This window comes from Pistacia vera, unplaced genomic scaffold (assembly GCF_008641045.1).
Source record: "Pistacia vera cultivar Batoury unplaced genomic scaffold, PisVer_v2 Contig918, whole genome shotgun sequence".
Taxonomy (NCBI): domain Eukaryota; kingdom Viridiplantae; phylum Streptophyta; class Magnoliopsida; order Sapindales; family Anacardiaceae; genus Pistacia; species Pistacia vera.
The window spans coordinates 457534-479206 of record NW_022196799.1 but is presented as its reverse complement, the minus strand read 5'-3'; the positions used below and the strand labels follow the sequence as shown (position 1 = coordinate 479206).

At 33.0% G+C, this 21673-nt stretch overlaps 1 protein-coding gene across 1 annotated transcript; it reads left to right on the top strand.

Moving 5' to 3' along the window:
• Positions 1–37: 37 nt before the first annotated feature.
• Positions 38–20305, top strand: LOC116120022 (disease resistance protein RRS1-like). Its single transcript, XM_031405953.1, has 8 exons — positions 38–310; positions 6969–7171; positions 15739–16158; positions 16889–17969; positions 18248–18601; positions 18679–18889; positions 18980–19140; positions 19820–20305. The coding sequence occupies exons 1-8, from the start codon at positions 38–40 to the stop codon at positions 20303–20305; spliced, it is 3189 nt and encodes a 1062-aa protein (XP_031261813.1).
• Positions 20306–21673: the final 1368 nt, after the last annotated feature.

The window sequence follows — 21673 nt, the reverse complement described above, 5'->3', positions numbered from 1 at the left end:
TTTCTACCAATGGTTTGTGCTTAATTTCAACACAATTATGGCTCCTGTAACCGAGTGTATGAATAATGGAACGTTTAAGTGGACTAAGGCAACAAGCGAAACATTTGAATTGATTAAGGGAAAGCTGTGTCAAGCCCCTATACTTGCATTGCCGGATTTGAATCAAGTGCTTGAAGTTGAGTGTGATGCGAGTGGTGCTGGTATTGGAGCAGTCCTTACTCAATCAAAATGGCCTATTGCATACTTTTGTGAAAAGCTTAATGAGTCAACAAGGAAGTATAGTACTTGTGACAAGGAGTTTTATGCCATAGTGAGAGCCTTAGATCATTGGAGCCATTATCTACGACCAAGACAGTTTGTACTCCATTCTGATCATCAAGCATTGAAGTTTATCAATGCCAACATAAGCTCAATCCTAAACATGCCGAATGGGTCGAATTCCTCTAATCCTTCTCCTTTGTTTTGAACTGCAAGCAAGGAGTAAACAATGTGGTAGTCGATGCACTTTCAAGGAGGTATGCTTTGTTATCCTTACTTGATTCATGGGTACTTGGATTTAAATTAATGAGATTATGTTATGATGCTGATGACAAGATGAAAGTGTGTATGGTTGAATGTGGGAAATCTGGTTTTGAGGAGTATGTTATACATGATTGTTATTTGTTTAAGGGCAATACGTTGTATCTGTCGAAAGGGAGTTGATCATGAGGGAAACACATGGTGGCGGTTTGGCAGGACATTTTGGGGTTATTAAGACCCTAGAAATAATCAAGGAATACTTCTATTGGCCTAAGATGTTGAGTGACATTCAAGCCCTCATTAAATGATGTGGTTTGTGTCAAAGATCAAAAAGCCAATTCAAGGCCGGTCCATACATGCCCTTGCCTATAGTCGAACACCCTTGGGAAGATATTAGCATGGATTTTGTGGTTGCTTTGCCAAGAACACAATGAGGTAAAATTCCATTATGGTAGTGATTGATTGTTTTTCCAAAATGGCTCATTTCATACCATGCCATACCACACATGATGTAGCTCGTATTGTCGATTTGTTTTTAAAAGAGATTGTGAGACTACATGGTATTCCAAAATTAATTGTGTCAGATTGGGATACAAAGTTCCTAAGTCATTTTTAGAGGAGTTTATGGAGTAAGTTGGGAACTAAGTTGCCATTTAGTACATCCCCAAACCAACGGCCAAACTGAGGCAATCAACAAAGTGTTGGGCAACATCTTAGGGAGTTTGGCGAGTAAACATTTGAAGGATTGAGACTTGCAATGAGCACATGCCGAATTCACATACAATAAGAGTCCAAGTTCCACCACTGGTCACACACCATATGAGGTATTATACGGTGTAAACCCCTCACTCCACTTGATCTTACTTTATTGACTCTTGATTTCAAGCCAAGTGTAGATGCCAATGAGAAAGTAAAGCAAATGAAGAAACTCCAGGAAGTCGTGAGACTTTAGATTGTGAGAGCCAATGAGAAGATTAAAAGCAAGGCAAACAAGCACTAAAAGCCTAAACTCTTTCAGCAGGGTGACTTAGTGTGAATCCATTTGAGAAAGAAGAAGTTTCCAGGCAAAAGGAAGAGTAAGTTGGCTCCTCGGGCATATGGTCTGTTTGACAATGCTTATAAGGTAGAATTAACTAGTGAATATGGTGGAGTATTGGCAACCTTTAATGTGGGTGACCTTAGCCCATATTTGGAGGACAATCTGGATTTGAGGGAAAGTCCTCTTCAAGCCGGGGAGGAATGATCCAAAACCTCCATGAAAACTCAACAAACAACCAAGAACTTGCATGCATAGATTCGGCCAAACAAGACCCTTCACAACTTTCATGCACGATTTCACCAAACAAAGGGATTTCAACTCCAAACCATACAAATACACAACACAAGACACACCAACTAGATTTGGACAAGGCTAAAAACAAACACAAGGATTTCGGCCAAGGTAGAAAAGAAGACAAAACAACTTACTTGAATGGAAAGGATAGAGACAAGAAAGGCCTTCAAGCGTAAAAGATTTCTCCACCAACTTGAAGTTGAATCACCACCAAATCCCTTATCAAGACTTGGATAAAGATTTCAAAACAAAAGGAAAATAATTCCTCTCAAGTGTTTAATTTTCATTTCATTGCTCAACCTTACAAAATGCGAGAGAGTTTGTTTATATAGTGACATTACAAAGAAATTAACTAGGTTAAGTAAAGTAAACATGCTACATAGGATGATTAACTAAAGCATAACAAAGGTAAACATGCCACCTAGGATGACTAACTAAAACATAACAAAAGTAATTAAATCCTACTAATAAGAGTACATGAGTTTGGGCTTTGGAATTCATTGAAATGGGCCCAAAATGAAATAGCATGGGAATGCTCTTTGGGCTTGGATAATGGGCTGTTTTGGATTTCTTGAATACTTGGGCCTTTTCTTTGTTAGACTTGGACTTCACTTGATGAATTAGTGCTTGAATGGGCTTGGGCTGAGATGTCTCCTTTTCTTTGCATAAGTTGGGCTAATTCCTCTTCTTGAACTTGGTTCGGATCTGAATTGTCTTCTTGCACAACTTGGGCTGGTTCCTTTCTTTGGGCTTGGGCCAAGTTACCATCCTTAAAATTTACATGTCATGTACCAAGTGTTTTAGGACTTGGAATGACTTCTTTTGATTCAACTGAATTTACAAGTGTGATATGACTTGTAATTTCTTTTCCACTCAAGTTTACAAGTGTTTTAGGACTTGTAAACGAATTAGGGTCCCACCTGATAAATTGCGACTGACCAATTGCAACCACATCGGGGTTGTGAGAAGAGGCCTATTACGAACTGACCAATTGCGAGTTGCCACGTCGTGGTTGTAAGAGGAAGTTTATGAGAAGAGATTGTGGGTGTAGCATTTTCCATAAAAAAAATAGTGCCACATTAGTTTATATGTATACAAGAGTTTGTATAGATAGTCTATATAGGTAACACTACTTTATATTATTTTATTTTTATTGTGATGCTTTTTTGTATTGATAGGAAATACAATAATTATTTTTATTGTTATTTATTTCTCTGCATGCAACCAGGTTTTTGTTCTAAACCATTCAAAAATTGTGGCTTAGATGAATTGAATTGGAAAAGATTATGTATATGAGGTCTTGGTTATGAAAACTCAATGGCCTCGTTTGGATTGAGGGATTTTAATAGCCATGGATTTTGTACAATCCATGGATTTTGATAAATTCCATTGTTTGGTTTAAATATAAAATCCATGAATTGTTGATTCATATTTCCATGCAGTCATGTTTGATTAGATGAATACAATCTATAGATTTGATAAATAATATCCAACTTTATCCTCAATATCCAAAACCAACAAAAATTCAACTATCATCTAATTAAATACAAGTTAAATTATATTTGATAGAGAAGTCATTATAATAATGATTTTTTGGTGGTTTGGTAACAAAAACAAAAAGAATTCCAATTGAAAATAGACAAAATTGTAAGATAGAACTAGAGTTGGTCTCCAATCTATATATTGTCGGACCCATTGCTTTGCAAAAGGACCTATATATCTGACAAGCTTGAGGGCTATTTGTGATGACGTTGTTGATTTAATATTTCATAAAAAACAAAAAGCTACCACCAAAAAGTTCTTAACCAGATAACAAAAAGAATCACTATGAGAAATTGAAATAATAAAAAAGCTTTTCACAAATAAGAATTTAAAAATAATTAATTAAAGGAAAGGAAACTCACATGTAGATTATTTCTCTAGTATGCTCGGAAGATGTTGATGATGTAAAGGTAAAGAGCTCAAAACGAGAGAACGACAAATATATTTCTTTTAATTAGGGTAAATGGTAATTACAAAGATATTAAATTATTAATAAGGATAGTATTGAAAAATTAAAATATTAACAAAATCTTTCATTTTATTAAAACTGATGGATTTGACAAAATCCCACCTACTAGGTGGAATTTTAAAACCCTCAAAAAATGAAGGATTCTAGAGGGTGGTGGATTTTCCAAAATCCATGGATTTCAATTTTTTTTTTAAAAATCAAAACGAAGGATTTTACCAAATCTATAGATTTAATAAAATCATTCATTTAGAATTCCTCAATCCAAACGAGGCCAATTTGATTTCTATAAATTCAACTTTATGGGCTCTCTTCTTCTTTTCCTCTTTCTAAGTCAAACATGAATTCCTTTATAAAGAGAGGGATTTTGATGTGTTGACATGCAAATATGGAATGTTGATATTATATGGAATGTTGATATTCTATGTCCTTACTTAGAAAGTTTACAAACATTTTCGTGAGATTATTTTTCCTTACATAGTCACTACACATTTGTATAAATAGGTGGTATGACTACATGTAAAACACAATTCAATACAGTTCAATACAATTCTTTCTTCTCAACTCTTGGGCATACTTCAGCTCTCTTCAATTGCCTCTTTTGCTCTCTCAATTCTTGCAAATACTTCGGTTCTCTTCAATTGCCTCTCTTGCTATCTCAATTCTTGGACATACTCTGACTCGCTTCAATTACCTCTCTTGCCTTTTCAATTCTGACATAGTATCAGAGCTCTTTTTGTAATCAAGCTACCATTGATCAACCCACTCTAGCCTTAAGTTTTACTTCAGCTTGCAAGACACAAAGGGTTTCGGGTTAGATAACCAAATAAGGTCAAACAAAATTGCAAAATCCTTTCTCTCTCTCTCTCTCTCCGCCTTAGCATCATCTTGTAAGGATTCGTTGAATCAAGCAGCGGAAAAAACAAAAAAATTTCGATGAAAACCTTAAACTCAAAATCATGGATTGATACATATGTTTAAATTATAATGAAAATTAAAGGATTAAATTTATACCTGTGTTTGATGGCTCCTTCAATTGACTCTGAATTGATTTCGCAATTCGATTCAAGCATAGAATCGCACACATGATACAAAAGGCTAGAACACAATCATAAATAATCTAATTTACTAGAATCAATTATTTGCTTCAAGGAATAAAATTGGGGCTGAAATTTTTTAGAGAATTTTTAGTTCTCTTTTCAAGAAATCGCTAGGTTATATTAATCTATTTAACCCTCATTTTAATTATGTTTTTATAGCATAATTAAAACCCTAATCCACCCTATAATAAGAATAACCCTATTCTGAGGTAGAATAGAAAAATATTTCAATTTTATTATTATAATTAATATTAATATCAATATCAATTCCAATAAATAAAATTATAATTTTGCTAAATTAATTCCAATACCAAAATTGGACATAGGCTACAACCTCAGCAAATTTAATTGTTCAGCAAAATTACAAAAATACCCATCCATCTAAAAGACGAAAATGCCCCCAAAATATTATTTACCTTAAATTGCATTTTTAGCGTGTGACCTGTAGGCTCCCTATCATGTTGGCAGTGAATGTAATTGTAATTAAGCATCAAATAATTAGCTCTCCATACACAAACCAAGTTGGCCTCTAGCAAGGCATCATGGTTACCCAACAGATAGAGATTCAGTGAAATAGCTACATGTCAATGATATGTTTACCGTGCAATCTAATCCCTTCACCATCTGTTATCTCATCAAGGTTGAAGTACATAAATAGTGTCAACTTCAAACATTTTCCTTGACACGTTGGCATTCGGTTATTAGACCAACGACTGAACACAAATTGCATTTGAGCAACAACTCAATTCCACTATGGCCACAAATTTATGGTCGTTGCAATTTACAAAATAGCTCAGTGAGATAACTACTTTTGTACCTAGGAGTGATGAATCCTTTGTTAGTCCACCATAGATATAGTGTACTTCTCAATGTGGCCAACCACCACCTTATTGATAATCCTGGAAAGGACTGTGTTAGGCTAGCGTCAGAATAAACCAATATTTACATAAGACGCTTTAGTGACCTCAAGTCTATGGATTACATGCACCACCATCCGTTAGAGGATATGTTCCATAGACATTGGGGTTACCATCCATATGGAATTCTCTGGAGGGTCAGTCTAGTGAACTTGCATACAACAAGCACCCGCGAGGCACCAAGTTTTCACCAAACAACTTTGACATATGAGATCTGTCACTACCTTTTGGTAGGGTCTTTCAACGCTATGATAGTCTTATTGTATTATTTGTGCCCTTGGTTAGAATAATATCGAGGCTACAAACATTTCTAGAATGACCACCACATGTGATCATAGTGTCCTCACAATTAAGTATTGAAACACTTGATTCCCTCATCACGGTTCTACCATTCTAACGACATATATCAATACATAAAATAATAGGAATAACATGATATAGTAATATGTGCCTTTATTGATAATTAACATGATATTACAAAGAGTCAAATATACAAATAGGATTGGCTATAGGACACCTACACTAACACAACCTCCCTTCCAATTGCACAACCTGTACTCAAGCTGCAGTTTGCTAGCAAAATCCCGCACGCTGTCATGGCTCGAGACCTGTCATCACGTGCATCTCATTGTGAAGCCTACCGCTGCTTGCGTCTTCATCTGTTGTTGCTTCCAGCTACGCTGATTTGGTCTAGTGCACAATCTACGTGCCCAGTTGCAATGCGATTTCACTAGCAATGCGTTTTTTTAGTATAAACTATAAATTATTGCTTAATCTGCATGAGATCTACACTAGAGTGCAATTACACCAGTGTGCGACCTGCGCGTCCAACTGCTACTCTTCGCTAGCTAAAGCTCACTACTGTCTATTCAAGCTAGCAATCGAAAATCAAGAAAAAATTGTCCATGAAATTTTACCCAAGTATAAGTGACAAAGAGTTTCTGTTGTTTGGGATTTTCCTCCAAGTTGTGGATGGTTTGTCTTGCAAACACCCAATAAAGATACTATTGTTGGAGTTGTGAAGAAAGAAATGTCCTTGGAAAGCGGTGTGAATGCATTGTTGCCACGTGACCAACAAATTTTTGTTCCAGGTATCACCTAGGAGAAGAGTTTCAGTGATTAGAGACTTTCCTCCATTTTGTGGGCCAAATGCTCCATGTCTTAGTATGGAAGAGTTCAGTGAAATGATTGCTTCTTTGAAGAGATTTGATGAAGAGAATTTTGTTATCGAAGAAAGCTCTTTGAGAGAGATTGTGGAGACTGATGTGAAACAAATGGAGCATGGTTATCATAGGTATGCATACAAGAGTAAGTTGAATGGTGATGTTTCTATGATCAATTGTGATCAAAGATCGAAAGAGCTATGGTGCTAGATAACAAAGCCTAGCCACCAATTTGCTCTGAATTAACTCGCAACGAGAATTTTCTTGTTAACTCTTCTAGCAGATAACATTCGTATCTACTATGCAAGTTTGAAGTTTATGACATATACAATCCACAAGCTTGAGGGGGAGTGTTGACATGCAAATATGAAATGTTGATCTTATATTACCTTACTTAGAGAGATGACAAACATTATTGTGAGATTATTTTTCCTTACATAGTCACTACACATTTGTATAAATGGGTGGTATGAATACATTTAAAACATAATTCCATACAATTCAATAGAATACAATTCTTTCTTCTCAACTTTTGGGCATACTTCGGCTCTCTTCAATTGCCTCTCTTGCTCTCTCAATTCTTGGGCATACTCTAGCTCCCTTCAATTGCCTCTCTTGCCTTCTCAATTTTGACACGATGTTTAAGTTAGTAAAAATTGAAAAATCCCTTAAGCTTTTAATTGATGAGCTTAGGGAATGTTTGATAATTGATATTTTATCAATAAAACTTGATAATATCACCCTTTTTGATAAAACAAGAGATAAAATAAACAATAATAACTAGATATTATGAATTTTGACTTGCCATAAGAACTATACGACGTGTAGTGCCCGCATTACTCAAAGGGCAAAAATGTGAATATCTTTCATGAATATAATTGCACCCTAAGTAAACAATTCAAGAGATATTCACCCAAATAGGAAGTAGAATCAATATAAAAGAATGAATCTAGGGAATTGAAGAAGTTAAATTAGAAAGTAAATATTACACGGATACAATTAGACCTAGCAAAACGGATACTGTATCCGTGTATTTTAAGCAGGTACGAGTTAATATATATATATATGTTGCTCGTAGATTCGGTATACCCGCAAGTACCCACAAAAAAAATTAAAAAATTAAGTAATTAGAAAAAAAATTAAAAATTAAGTAATTATGGTTTCTAATTGATTGATTCTACTAAAATAAGTTTCTCATCTCAAGTGACTAATTCTATTAAAAAAAATTAAGGAATCAGGGTTTATTTTTCTGTGAGTTTCAATTGCGGTAGCCACTATTAAATTGCAATTTCAGTTTTTTCTCAGCTCTTAGATCTGCCTATTAAAATATTGAGGAGGAATGAATTGAAAAGATTTTGTAGGCATCAATTTGATGAAATATTTGGGTTGTAAAATGTAGCACAACAAATGAAGAGAAAATGGTGTGGTCTTGAGTGACGGATGATCTGGGCATGGATTTGAAGAAATGGGTCTTTTGGTATACAAATTAGAGGAAATAGATTCTGGCCATGTGTGGGTTTAATTTATTTAGTTGGTGATATTGGGTTTAGTTTGTTTGGATGGTGATATTGTATTTTGAATTGTATAGTGAAATAATTTTGATTTGTGGTATCTATCACTCTATATTTGTGTGATCATTTAGTAATAAAATATAATGTATATTTGTTTTAACAATTTCCATTTGGTTTTTTATTTAACTTTGATTTTTTTAATGGTTTTTTAAGTTGATTTGGCATATATATTATATGGCTTTGATTTGAGTTTTACTTGATTTTGTATTGAAGAATATATTACAAAATAGGTGACCTGTGGGTCCACCCGCACCCACAAGGGCTAGATATAGGTTTTATATTAATTACCCATTTAGAACCTCGACCCGTTTTACCTGTACCCACCCGGCCCACTCGTTTTCCAGGTCTAGATCCAATCCCAAAGAGAAATAAGATCCCATATTCTGGTAAAACCCTCACATTCCTTCTTCTACCCGATCTCCTATTTCATTAAGGGTCTGCTTTGGAGTTTCAGGGTAGCGGTTATGAGAGTAAACCATCGTAGCGGTTTTGAGGGTAAATCACCGTAGCGGTTTTGAGGGGTTTTTAGTAGCGGTTTTTAAAACACCCAACCTGTGCTTGGGAGTTTATTTTCCAACGGTTCTGACAGTTTTTTAAAATGATAAATTTACATATATGCCCATAAAGTTAAAACACTCTCTTTTGCTAAATTAACTTTGATAAATACAAATAATGCCTACATTTTGGCTCAACTTTAAAACATTTGCTTAATTCAATTTTCACACAACAGCTTTTATTAACTTTATAATTAATTCAATTCCTACATCAAAAGTAAAACATGTGAGCCATAAGTAATATATTTAGCTATGATATAATTTTCGAAAGAATTATAAATTCATTCTTTTGTGAAGAAGTTCCATGGCAGGCCCCGGTATCGAATTTCAATCAAGCTTGATGGCCAGGAACCGAAAATGTGTTCAAGCAATCAACAAAAAGTCCAAAGCCCACCCAAACCTGGACGCCCTTGCGCTGTACTCATATTGCATGAAAAGCTACAATGACAAAGCCAAATTCACCATCCAAAACTGTCAATCAAAACAAATATTCCCTAAACCTAACTTGAATAAAAGTCTGAACACTACTGGGTACCATACCTAACCAAAGTATGGGCACAAGTGGAAATGAGAATTGCATTGAATTGTTCAATTGATCAATTAAGAAGATGGATGAATGAAATAAGGCAGACACGAAGGGGACCCCAAATCTGAACCTAAAATTAGTATGGGCAGAGGCAGAGGCAGCTGGTCACTCACACAGTTTTTTTTTTTTTTTTAAACTTGGTTTAGTAGTGTTGATTAATTAATTAATCTACTAAATAATAATTGTTCCCACCAAGAAAAACAAATTTGGTGAATTAACTAACCTTGGCAGCACTGTGATCCATCTACACTATAAAATTAATCATATGACTTCTTTTGCTTAATATCTGCATTAAGATTCAACTACATTTGGCCACTATTTACTCTGTAATTGAAATAAACAAGTCTGTTTTCTTTTCGATGTACAGTGTACAATAATTAATCTTTCTGTTGAAATACATGGCCATGTCAATTTAAATGGTAAATTAATAACGCCTATATTCAGATCCCAGGTACTGATATATTGCCAATGTGTTGCAATCCTTTTATTTGTACAGCAAAGTGCAAACTATAAGATACTACATAATCACTGCAGAAACAATAATTGATATCTCCACAAATGTCTTAGTCTTGGTTAAACTCAATTGATAGCTCCACAAATGTCCAGTCTTGGTTAAACTCTACCCCACATAGCCCTTTTTGATCCAACACCTGTCTCTCTTCCATTGACTATTTCCATACATCTTCCATTGAAGCCATCTCATGTCACCCACCTACTCTGCTAACCCCTCATCAAATTATCATCTCACAAACGTTAATCAAAACTGCACTGCCTAGAAAGTATATGAAGTAATATCAAGCTCATAATCTTAATCAATGTGGGTCAGGACACAGCCCTTCATACATGTAAGACTAACAACAGTATAGGCCTAACATCTGAGTCTGAGAATATCTATTACACGCTTTTGGGTTGTTTGATTTAAGAATGACAGATCAACAGGTTTTGGGATTTCTTCCTACCAAGCAGTAATTCATACAAGAAAATACCAAACGTCCACCAATCAACATCACTACCCATGACCATCTCCTCTTATTATCAAAGAAAAGCTAGTGAAATAATGAATCAACTCATAAACAGGCATCAAAATCCAATCATGACAATCACATTCAACAAAAGCAAAAGTAACGATTGATCAATCATGCAAATACATTGACAAATCCATAAAAGAAGCAAGAACCCAGATGGGAAATCACCTTATCTCGTGTAATTATTCTCTTGGTTGACGCCTAATTTGCTGAAAGTGAGGAGAATCTAATACAAACCCAAATGAGTTGTGTGTGGCAAAGGGCTTTGTGTGCAGCAAATTAAAACCATTCGTGTGCAGCAATGACAGATTTGAGAGATTTGTGTGCTAGAGAGAATCTACAGCAGCGACAGATTTGTAAAAGGGAGTGGAAAGGGGTTTTTTTGGGGATAAAAGTTTTAAACCAGTGAAAACACCCCGATTTGGGGTGTTTTATAAACCCCTCAAAAATACACTACACTGGTTTTGGGGGGTGCCTATTAAAAATCTGGCAAGTGGAGGTTTTTAAACACCTCAAAACCAGTCTAATTAAAAACCCCCCAAAACCAGTGAAAAAAAAACTCCCAAGCAGACCCTAAGGGAAGTATTCTCCTAAAACTCTCTCAACTTCTCTATATAAAGGAGGCTAATGGCATAGAATGATATATAATAATTCATATGGAAAACCCTCTTATTGAGCATTCCAAGTGAAACATGACCGCAACCTAAATTAGCCTCTGATTTTTGTTCTAACCCTACAATCTTGCAGGAACTTTGCTAATCTTTGTAGGGGTAACATTGTAGTTGACGATGACCTCAGAGACATCCATCCAAGGGCAGAACGAGAAGATTATCGTAGACCAAAGGGCAAGATTGTAATCTCATGTTTGGTGTGGATTTTGGCATCAACAGGACATTTCCTATACTACAATAAATTATGAAGCATATAGGTCTTGCTTTATGGAAGCTGAATTTTCAAAAAATAGATGAAGAAGAAAGTGATATCCTACCAATTCTTAAATTGAGTTATGACCATTTCCCCTCACACTTGAAACAATGTTTCGCTTATTGTGCATTGTTTCCCAAAGATTATGAGATTGACAAAGATTCATTGATTAAACTTTGGATGGTGCAAGGAATTCTTCAGTCATCAAACACAAATCTATGTTTACAAGATGTTGGTAATGAGCATTTTAGTTACAGAAATTGGAGTACAAAATAGAAAAAGAAAGTCACAATTCTTCTTAACAATTTCACGCTGTTCTTTCCACCTCTTAATGAATATCTCCCTAACCAAGTGGTCCTGATATTAATTTGTCAAGTCTATACGTATATACTATGAGAGAATCACTTTGTCCCCCTATAGTTTCGTTAAATCTGATTGCAAGAAACGAAGCAGATTTTCATCAAAGTGCCCCCATAGTTTCATGAAATGCATCAAAAAATTAGTGTCTACCACGTGTCACGCCTCGATATCTATTTCTTCATATTTGTCGGTTTTGAGAATCACTTTGCCAAAAGCGAATACAATCCAAGTTGATTTTAATAATCCAATGTGTAAGCAAATGACCAAAATAGAGACTACCATCAAAGAGGCAAGCTTTCGGTGCCAATTAATAAAGCAAGAGACACCATGCTTTCTTTTTAATCAAAAGTCAAAAAGTTTAAGTGCCATTCAGCTATTTAATCATCTTCGGATTACTTTTATGTTTTATTTTGGTTATATTTTTATTTTTAATCTAGCATTCAACACTCCATTATTTAAGAAAAAAGAAAAAAAGTTTCATAAAATATAACTTTTTCATATCAATACTATTAACTAAAATTTATAGTTTTACATTTATAACAGTAAAAACTCAGTTATAATATATTTTAAAGTTTCATTGAATTATTAAATCCCTTTTGATACACAAAGAACCTTTATAATAGAAATCGGGGGACAAAAATAGAGAAATAACTCAAAATTTGCATAAAACTTCTTATGCGAATTTGGAATTTTGAGTTGGGTTCTTGATATCTTTTGCATTATTTACATTTCAAGAGTTTGAGGAGTCTTTCATCAAGTGTTAAGTTTATTAATGGCTTTATCTTCTTCTTCTTCAAGAGTTTATGAAAATATCATGTTTTTCTTAGTTTTAGAGGTGAGGATACACGAGAAAACTTTACAAACAATCTCTATGCCACTCTGTGTTTAAAGAAAATTAACACGTTTATCGATAGTTATGATCTCCAAAAAGGAGATGAAATTTCACAAACACTTTTGAATGCAATTGAAGAATCAAAGATTGTGGTTATTATATTCTCCAAAAGGTATGCCACATCCAGATGGTGCCTTAAAGAACTTGCAAAAATCATTCAAGGCAAGAAAGCGAAATATTTGATCATAGTACCAGTTTTCTATCATGTGGATCCGTCTGATGTAAGAAACCAAAAAGGGATATTTGGAGAAGCATTTGTGAGGCATGAAGAAAAGTAAAGCTCAGATGAGGTGATGAGATGGAGGAATGCTTTGACAGAAACAGCTAATCTATTCGGATTTTATTCAAATAACATTAGGTAATTGTTTTGTTGTTGCACATATTATTTTACCTGTTTATTTATTTATAGTTGTCAAACTGAAACTAACATAAGTTTGGTTCAATAGATAAATTTATCTATTATATATTGAATTGACAAAAATTTCCATAGATTTTAGATATTTGATATGTATAATTAATCAAATAAATCTAGTAATATATTTGAATGTGAAATAAAAAATTATTAAAATATAATATTTTACAAATTCCTAAGGAACAAAAAATTTAAGATATTATAGATTATTTATATATATCTGGGAATGAGACAATGAAGAGGGGGCTGAAAATGTTTTTTTTTTTTTTTTTTTCCTAAAAAGGTATTGCACCGTACGAAACCCATCCGTTTATATTTATGTAAATAAGATAATATAACTCATTTTAATTTTAATAAATTTAATTAATTTAAATGTGGGGTTAAACTAGGACAGAGTGAGTGGTCATTGAATTGAACTTAAAATAAAAAAATTACAAAACTAATAATTTATTTATTTATTTTTACAAGGCTTACCGAAGATTAATTAATTATTTTGCAAAGTTTCCAGAATTATTTTCTTTGATCAATCTTTTAATTAGCAAGGTTTCCTTGGAGTAAGATATTGTAATTAACAAAAAAAATAGTAGAAATTAATATAGAAATTAAACAATAATATTAGTCCATAAACCAAACTGGGAACTTGGAGAATTTTGTCAGAAAGGAGTAAAAGCATATTAAATAATCAATTGTCAAGCACTTGCAAATTTTAATTAATAGTTATAGATTATTTATATTTTATTAGCAAATAAAAATAATTTAACTCATTTTTATTTCATTAATTTTACTTAAAAACATATAAATTTAGATTTGAATTTGCACCGAGCAAGGTAATTGAAATTAACCAAAGATTCTAACATTAGGCAACTGTTATATATTTTAATAATTACTTAAATAAAAAAAAAAAAAAAAAAAAAAACTTCGTTAACATATATATTGTAATTAAAAAGCATCATTGTTTCTCTTTTGATTTAATTAAACTTATTAATAAACTGTTTTATATTTTGCCAGGCCTGAATCTGCATTAATAGAGGAAATTGTCAAAAATATTTTGAAAAAACTGAATCAAATGTCCCCTAGTGACAACAAGGACGTCGTTGAAGTAGAATCACAAATAGAGAAAATTGAATCACTATTACGTCTTGGGTTAAAAGATGTTTCAAGTAGTGTTAGGATTTGGGGAATGAGTGGTATAAGCAAAACAATTGCTCATGAAATATTTGACAAAATCTCAAGTCAATTTGAAAGTGCCAACTTCCAAAATAACGCCAGAGAAGAATATGAAAAATTGGGATTAATTGGTTTGAATCAACAAGTTTTTTTTCGCAATATTAGATGATGAACATGGCATTTTAGAGTCCACCATCACAAAAAGTAGGCTTCGTATTAAGAAGATTCTCATTGTTTTTGATGATGTGACATGTTTAGAGTAAATAAAAAAGTTTACTAAAGATCTTGAATGTTTTGGTTTTGAAAGTTGTATCGTTATAACAATAAGAGAGAAACAAGTGCTTAAAAATTGTGGAGTGAATCAGAATAACATATTTGAGGTTAAGAAATTATCAAATAATAAGGCCCTTGAACTTTTTAGTTGATATGCCTTTAGACGAAATCAACCCACTGCAAGTTACATGGAGCTATCTAAATGGGCATTAACTTTTGCTAAAGGCATTCCGTTAGCTCTTAAAACTTTGGGTGGTTTGCTATTTGGCAAGGCAAATTCAGAATGGAAAAGTGCATTGAATAAATTTGAAAGAGATCCAAATTTGAAGATCCAAGATGTGCTGAAAATAAGTTACATGGACTAGATAATGAAGAACAAAAAATATTTCTAAATATTACATGTTTCTTTAATGGGGATGATAAGAATGTTGTGATGAAAATCCTAGATGATAATGGGTTTGTTGCAGACATAGGAGTAAGTGTTCTCATTGATAAAAAGTGACAAGATAATAATGCATATTTGGGTTTTGTAGAGTATTCAATAGGCTCCGTATATTAGATGTATGCTGGGAGTTGTTGTGAATGAGGCACCTGTTGGGTGGAAAGAAGGGTATTAGCATCATTTAATACTATTATGTTAAAACCAATAAAAATTAGTGTCTGCCACATGTCATTACCTCACGCCTTCATATCTATTTCTTCATATTACATTAAAGGTTTAAGATGAAATAAAATATTTATCTGAAGTTGTTTGGGATAATCATTTATACTTTAAAGTTGTTATTACATCTTTTAACTTGCAGGTACATTACTTTCTAGCGTGGATATTCTCTTGTTAAAACCTAAACATTTCTAACTTCTCAACATGTTTAAAGCTTCTTGACATGAAACTTTTTATATTTATGTACTATCATCTTCATAATTATTTTCTTAGTTTTAGGGGTGAGGATACACGTGAAAACTTTACAAGCCATCTCTATGCAACTTTGTGTTCAAAGAAAATCAAGACGTTTATTGATAGTTATGATCTTGAAAGAGGAGATGAAATTTCACAAGCACTTTTGAATGCAATTGAAGAATCAAAGATTGCGGTTATTATATTCTCGAAAGGGTATGCCACATCTAGATGGTGCCTTGAAGAACTTGCAAAAATCATTGAAGGCAAGAAAGCAGGAGATTTGATCGTGCCAATTTTCTATCATGTGGATCCGTCTAACGTAAGAAACCAAAAACGCACATATGAAGAAGCATTTGTGAGGCATGAAAAAATACAGAGCTTAGAGAAGGTGATGAGATGGAGGAACGCTTTGAGAGAAGCAGCTAATTTGTCTGGATTTGATTCAAGTAACAGTAGGTAATTGTTGATTGAAATTAATTGTTGTTGCACTTATTAATTTACTTGTTTATTTATTTATAGTTGTCAAACTAAAAGGGACGTAAGTTTGGTTCAATAGATGAAGAGACTTATCTTCTTAATTTGGAGAAAATAAATTTATCTATTAGATACTGAACTAACAAAGATATCCATAAATTTTAGATATTTGATATGTATAATTAATCAAATGAACCTGGTAATATATATATATCTTTTAATTAGCAAGGTTTCCTTGGAGTAAGATATTGTAATTTTAATTAAAAAAATATTAGTAGAATATAATACAGCGCGTGACGAAAAAAAAAAAAAAATCAGGTAACAATTAGTTAGAAATTAATATAGGAATTAAACAATAATATTAGTCCATCAGATACAAGGAAGCAAACTGAGATGCTTGGAGTAGAAATGTAGAATTTGTGAAGCATGAAGAACGGTTTGAGCACAACTTAGAGAATTTGCTCAGATGTAAAGCATTTGCACATTTTGCTTAATAGTTATTATTGATTTTTATTAGCAACTATGGGTTTTACTCTTCTTTGTTGTTTCACAAGGCGCCCTCGAAGATTAAGTACATTAGGCAACTGTTATATATTTTAATAATCACTTAATTACAAAAACTTTTTTAGCATAGATATTGTAATTAAAGTGCATTATTGTTTCTCCTTTGATTTAATTAAACTTATGAATAAACTGTTTTATATTTTGCTAGGCCTGAATCTACATTAGTAGAGGAAATTGTCAACTATATTTCGAAAAAACTGAATCAAATGTCCCCAAGTGACAACAAGAACCTCATTGGAGTAAAATCAAAAATAGAGAAAGTTGAATCACTATTACGTCTTGGGTTAAAAGATGTTTCAAGCAGTGTTGGGATTTGGGGAATGGGTGGAATAGGCAAGACAACTCTTGCTCATGCAATATTCAACCGAATCTCAAGTCAATTTAAAAAAGCCCACTTTCAAGATAATGTCAGGGAAGAATGTAAAAAGAATAATGGATTAACTCGTTTGAGTCAACAAGTTCTTTTTGCAATATTAGATGATAAACATGCCAGTTTAGATTCTATCTTCACGAAAAAGAGGCTTTGCAGTATGAAGATTCTTATTGTTTTTGACGATGTAACATGTTTTGAGCAAATAGAAAAGTTTACTGGTGATTGTTTTGGTTCTGGAAGTTGTGTCATCATAACATCAAGAGATAAACAAGTGCTTAAAACTTGTGGAGTGAATCATGATAACATATACAAGGTTAAGGAGTTATCAACTGATGAGGCTGTTGAACTTTTCTGTCGACATGCCTTCAAACAAAATCAACCCACTGCAGGTTACAAGGAGCTATCTCAATGGGCACTAACATTTGCTAAAGGCATTCCATTAGCTCTTAAAATTTTTGGTGACATGCTATTTGGCAAGACAGATTCAGAATGGAAAAGTGCATTGAAAAAGCTTGAAAGAATTCCGAATCCGAAGATCCTAGATGTGCTGAAAATAAGTTACGATGGACTAGAAAATGAAGAACAAAAAATATTTCTAGATATTGCATGTTTCTTTAATAGGGATGATAAGAATTTTGTGAAGAAAATCCTAGATGATATTGGGTTTGCTGCAGACATAGGAGTAAGTGTTCTCATTGATAAATCTCTCATAACTCTATCTGGTTGCAAGATAATAATGCATGATTTATTGCAAGAAATTGGGAGGAAAATTGTCTCTGAAGAATCAAAAGATCTTGGCAAACGCAGTAGGTTATGGCATCATGAAGATATCAATCGTGTATTGAAGACAGACATGGTGAGAGATCACCTCATTAACTTTTCATACACATATTTGTTCACTTTTTTTTTTTTTTTTTTTTTACTTTCTTTTTTTTAAAAAAAAAAATTTTAATGTGCATTTTGTGTTGTTCTTGCATGTATATACCCTTTTATCCAATTCCTCACTGGGAAAGGGATAAGATTTGATTGATGTTGTCTATATTTAAATATTAGCATAAGAAAGTTGAGAAAAGAAAAGTAATTGAGACTTATTACACATGGGATGCTAACTTACTGTCACTTCTTGATCACTAGGGGACTGGAGCAATTGAATGCATTCGTTTGGAAATGTCAAAAGCAAAACCTTTCAAGTTACATCCCCACGCTTTCTCAAACATGCATAACCTCAGATTCTTGGATTTTTATTGCGATATTGGTTGCTCATGCAACTTTTACAACTCACACTGTAAAGGTGGCTACATATGCAAAGAAGGGCAGATTGATAATAAGGTGCATCCTTCTGAAGATCTTGAATTTGTTCTTTCTGAACTAAGGTACTTCTGTTGGTATGGATATCCGTTGCCATCATTGCCATCAACTTTTGATGTAGAGAATCTTGTTTCACTTGTCATGCCATGTAGCAAGATTAAAATTTTGAATTTTGTCCAGGTACATATATACCTTGAATATTCTTTTTTTTTGAAAATTATAATACATGATTAATTTATTTTTATTTTTTCTTGTAGCAATGTGATAAATTGAAGCACATTAATCTCAGCAACTCAAAGCTCCTAACCAGAATCCCAGACCTCTCAATGATCCCAAATGTTGAGAGTTTGATTCTAGAAGGTTGTACAAGTTTGATTAAGGTTTTCTCATCTAAAAAGTATCTCAAGAAGCTTGCTATAATCAATCTTCGAGGTTGCAAAAGCCTTGAAAGTCTTCCTAGCACCAGTTGTAAGTTGACCATACTCAAATCTAATGATACTACCATTGTCTTGAATACATTTGAATAGACCTTTCTAATTTGTATTGTTTTTTTATCAGGTTTGAACTCTCTTGAGTCTCTAGATCTATCTGGTTGTCAAATGACTAAGTCATTGGACAATCGCACCCCATTATCCGTTCTAAGAGAACTATATCTTGCCGGAAAAAATTTTGAGTTAATACCAGGCATCAAAGAGCTTTCTAATTTGGTTGTTTTGGACGTAAGGAATTGCCAGAGGCTTCGATCCTAATTGCCAGAGCTTCCAGGTCTTTATGAGTTGCATGCAGAGAATTGCACATCATTAGAGGCATTACTTGTTCCTTTGTTAAGGACAGAAATTATCAACCTTACCAATTGTCACAAACTGGATAGGAATGTGCTCAAAGCCAATGTGGAAAATGCTCTGGAATTATATGCTGAGGTCTATAGATCTTTTTCTCTCCTTTACATAATATATATTTTAAAATTTTTTAAAGTTATTCTAATTTGATATTTTATTATTTTTGGATTAGAAACAAAATCTAAAGTGAAAAATACAATAATACTACTAAAATATTCATATCCCAAGTGATGTGTCAATATATATGGCATTGACACGTACACACAAAAAAAAAAAAAATGATGTATTGAATGATTTGGCAATACCCATATAATGACACATCATTTGGAATATGAAATTTGAGGATGAATAAAATTACTGAAAAAAACTCCTTAAAGGAGACAGTGCTTTTCACCGTCTATGTTCCATGTTAAAAAGGCTATTTAAAAATTAACTTTATTTTTAAGGTAGTTTTAGGTTGAGGAATAATTTTCTTTCTTATTTTGAGTGTTATTTTGGGTATTATATAATTTAATTGTGGCCCTACTTCTCTTTTAAAGTAGTGACTTTCTTGGTGCAGAGGCGGAAGCATTCAGTACCACTCTGGACTGTCTGTTTCCCTGGAAATGAAATTCCAAATTGGTATAGCTTTCAAAATATGGGATCTTCTATAACACTCAAGCTACTACCAGATCTTATGAACTATGAATACTTAGTCATTGATCTGTGCACTGTTGTAACATCTGGACAACATCATGTTGATAACAGAGTATTTCCCTTTGTTTTACGGTTCACGATCAAAGACGAGCATGGTAAGATGAGGCATGAGTCGGGTCGGTGTTTCTACTTTTTCAGTCCAAACCCTGTAATTGGACGTCGCTACAGATCACTAGATCATGTATACATGATGAGTGTGTTCTTCGACAAAAAAGAAGATGAACATAAGTGGAATGAACCAGGGAATGGCTCTGTTGTTTTGAATTTTAATTGTGATTATAAATGTGAAGGTAAAAAACGCTGCGAGGTGAAAAAGTGCGGGGTTAATTTATTCCATGCAAAAGCTTAGAAGGAAGAATCCACATACATTTTCAGCACCAAAGAAAAGGAGGAAGGGAAAGAGGAACAGCATCTCTAAGAAATTGAAAATTTAACAATAATCTTTTATGTAATTAATTTATAGAGTACGTAGAGTAGGATTCCAAGTTTGAATCCTAATTATTTTGTGATAAAATATCATGCTTTTGTTTTGTTCTTTGTTTATTATATGCTATTCTTTTTTTATCAATTTTGTTTTAACACTTATTTTGTCTATGTTAGATGCATTTACATTTTAAATTGAGCAATGGAAATGCTTGATTTCAATAGGTTTGAACTTTGAACACGGATAAAATATCGGAGCTGCAGTCCTATGTGAGATCATGTAATCATGTTCAATGTTAAATTTTTTTATCTCAGATGAGAAATTTGGAATTTGAATGAAGTTTGGGTTTAAGTTATATTTCTAGGAACATGGAGGGCATTTCAGGCCAAAACACTCAATACAGAAAATACTTATATAAATACTCAATATATTAATTATAAAATGCAATCTTAATTCCTTCCTCTATCAATACAATTAATTTAAATACAATTATCTAATTATATAGATTACATAATCTTCTATATTTTAAGCTGTAAAGATAGTGGCTCATAAATGCCATGTCCTTTTTCACCAAGTTTTCACGTCTTTTTTCTTGGTAAAATTTGGACTCTTTGAAGCAAAATTCTCAAGTTTTGTTAGTCAAGTTCACTTAGCTAGTGTCAAGATATTTAAACTGCCGGAGGTATGTCCTTGCTCTAATAACTCTTAACACTATAAATAAATCTTAGAAATATTTCTATATAAAGCCATGCGGTAAAAGATCAATAAAATGAATGGAGATGTCACATCATTTTATATAGAAATATTTGTAGCTTTATATGTACGTTTAACATTATTATTCCCAATCAACCATCTTCTATATATATATATATATATATATATATATATATATATATATATATATATATATTCCCAAGAGAAATTTACTTTAAACCCGCTGAGGTATGCCCTAACTCTAATAAACCGTGGTGTTGGAAATAGCCCTGACCGCCTATCATTTCTCAGAGTTGATGAAATCTGTCATCTGACACACTTAATAGTGAAATTCCTTATTTACCCCTAGTTCTAAAATAAAACCATAAAAAAAGAAAGTCACTAATCCTCACTTTAAACCTAAAATCAAAATAAAATTAAATAATTCCACTCTGAAATTTCCACACCCTCAATGTAATCCAAATCCCTGGCCCTAAAAACTCCAATCAAGTCAAAAATACTTAAAACACCTAAAATCTATTAACATCTACAAACCCGACTTAAAAACTCGTATCCTTACATTCAAGTTAATTCCAATGA

Bases quoted from the DNA above. Each gene is read 5' to 3' on its own strand.
- LOC116120022 (XM_031405953.1), top strand. From the start codon at position 38: ATGGCTCCTGTAACCGAGTGTATGAATAATGGAACGTTTAAGTGGACT. The intron at 17,970-18,247 runs GTGAGAGATCAC...CTTGATCACTAG, and splicing joins GTGTATTGAAGACAGACATG to GGGACTGGAGCAATTGAATG. The intron at 19,141-19,819 runs GTAAGGAATTGC...TTCTTGGTGCAG, and splicing joins CTAATTTGGTTGTTTTGGAC to AGGCGGAAGCATTCAGTACC.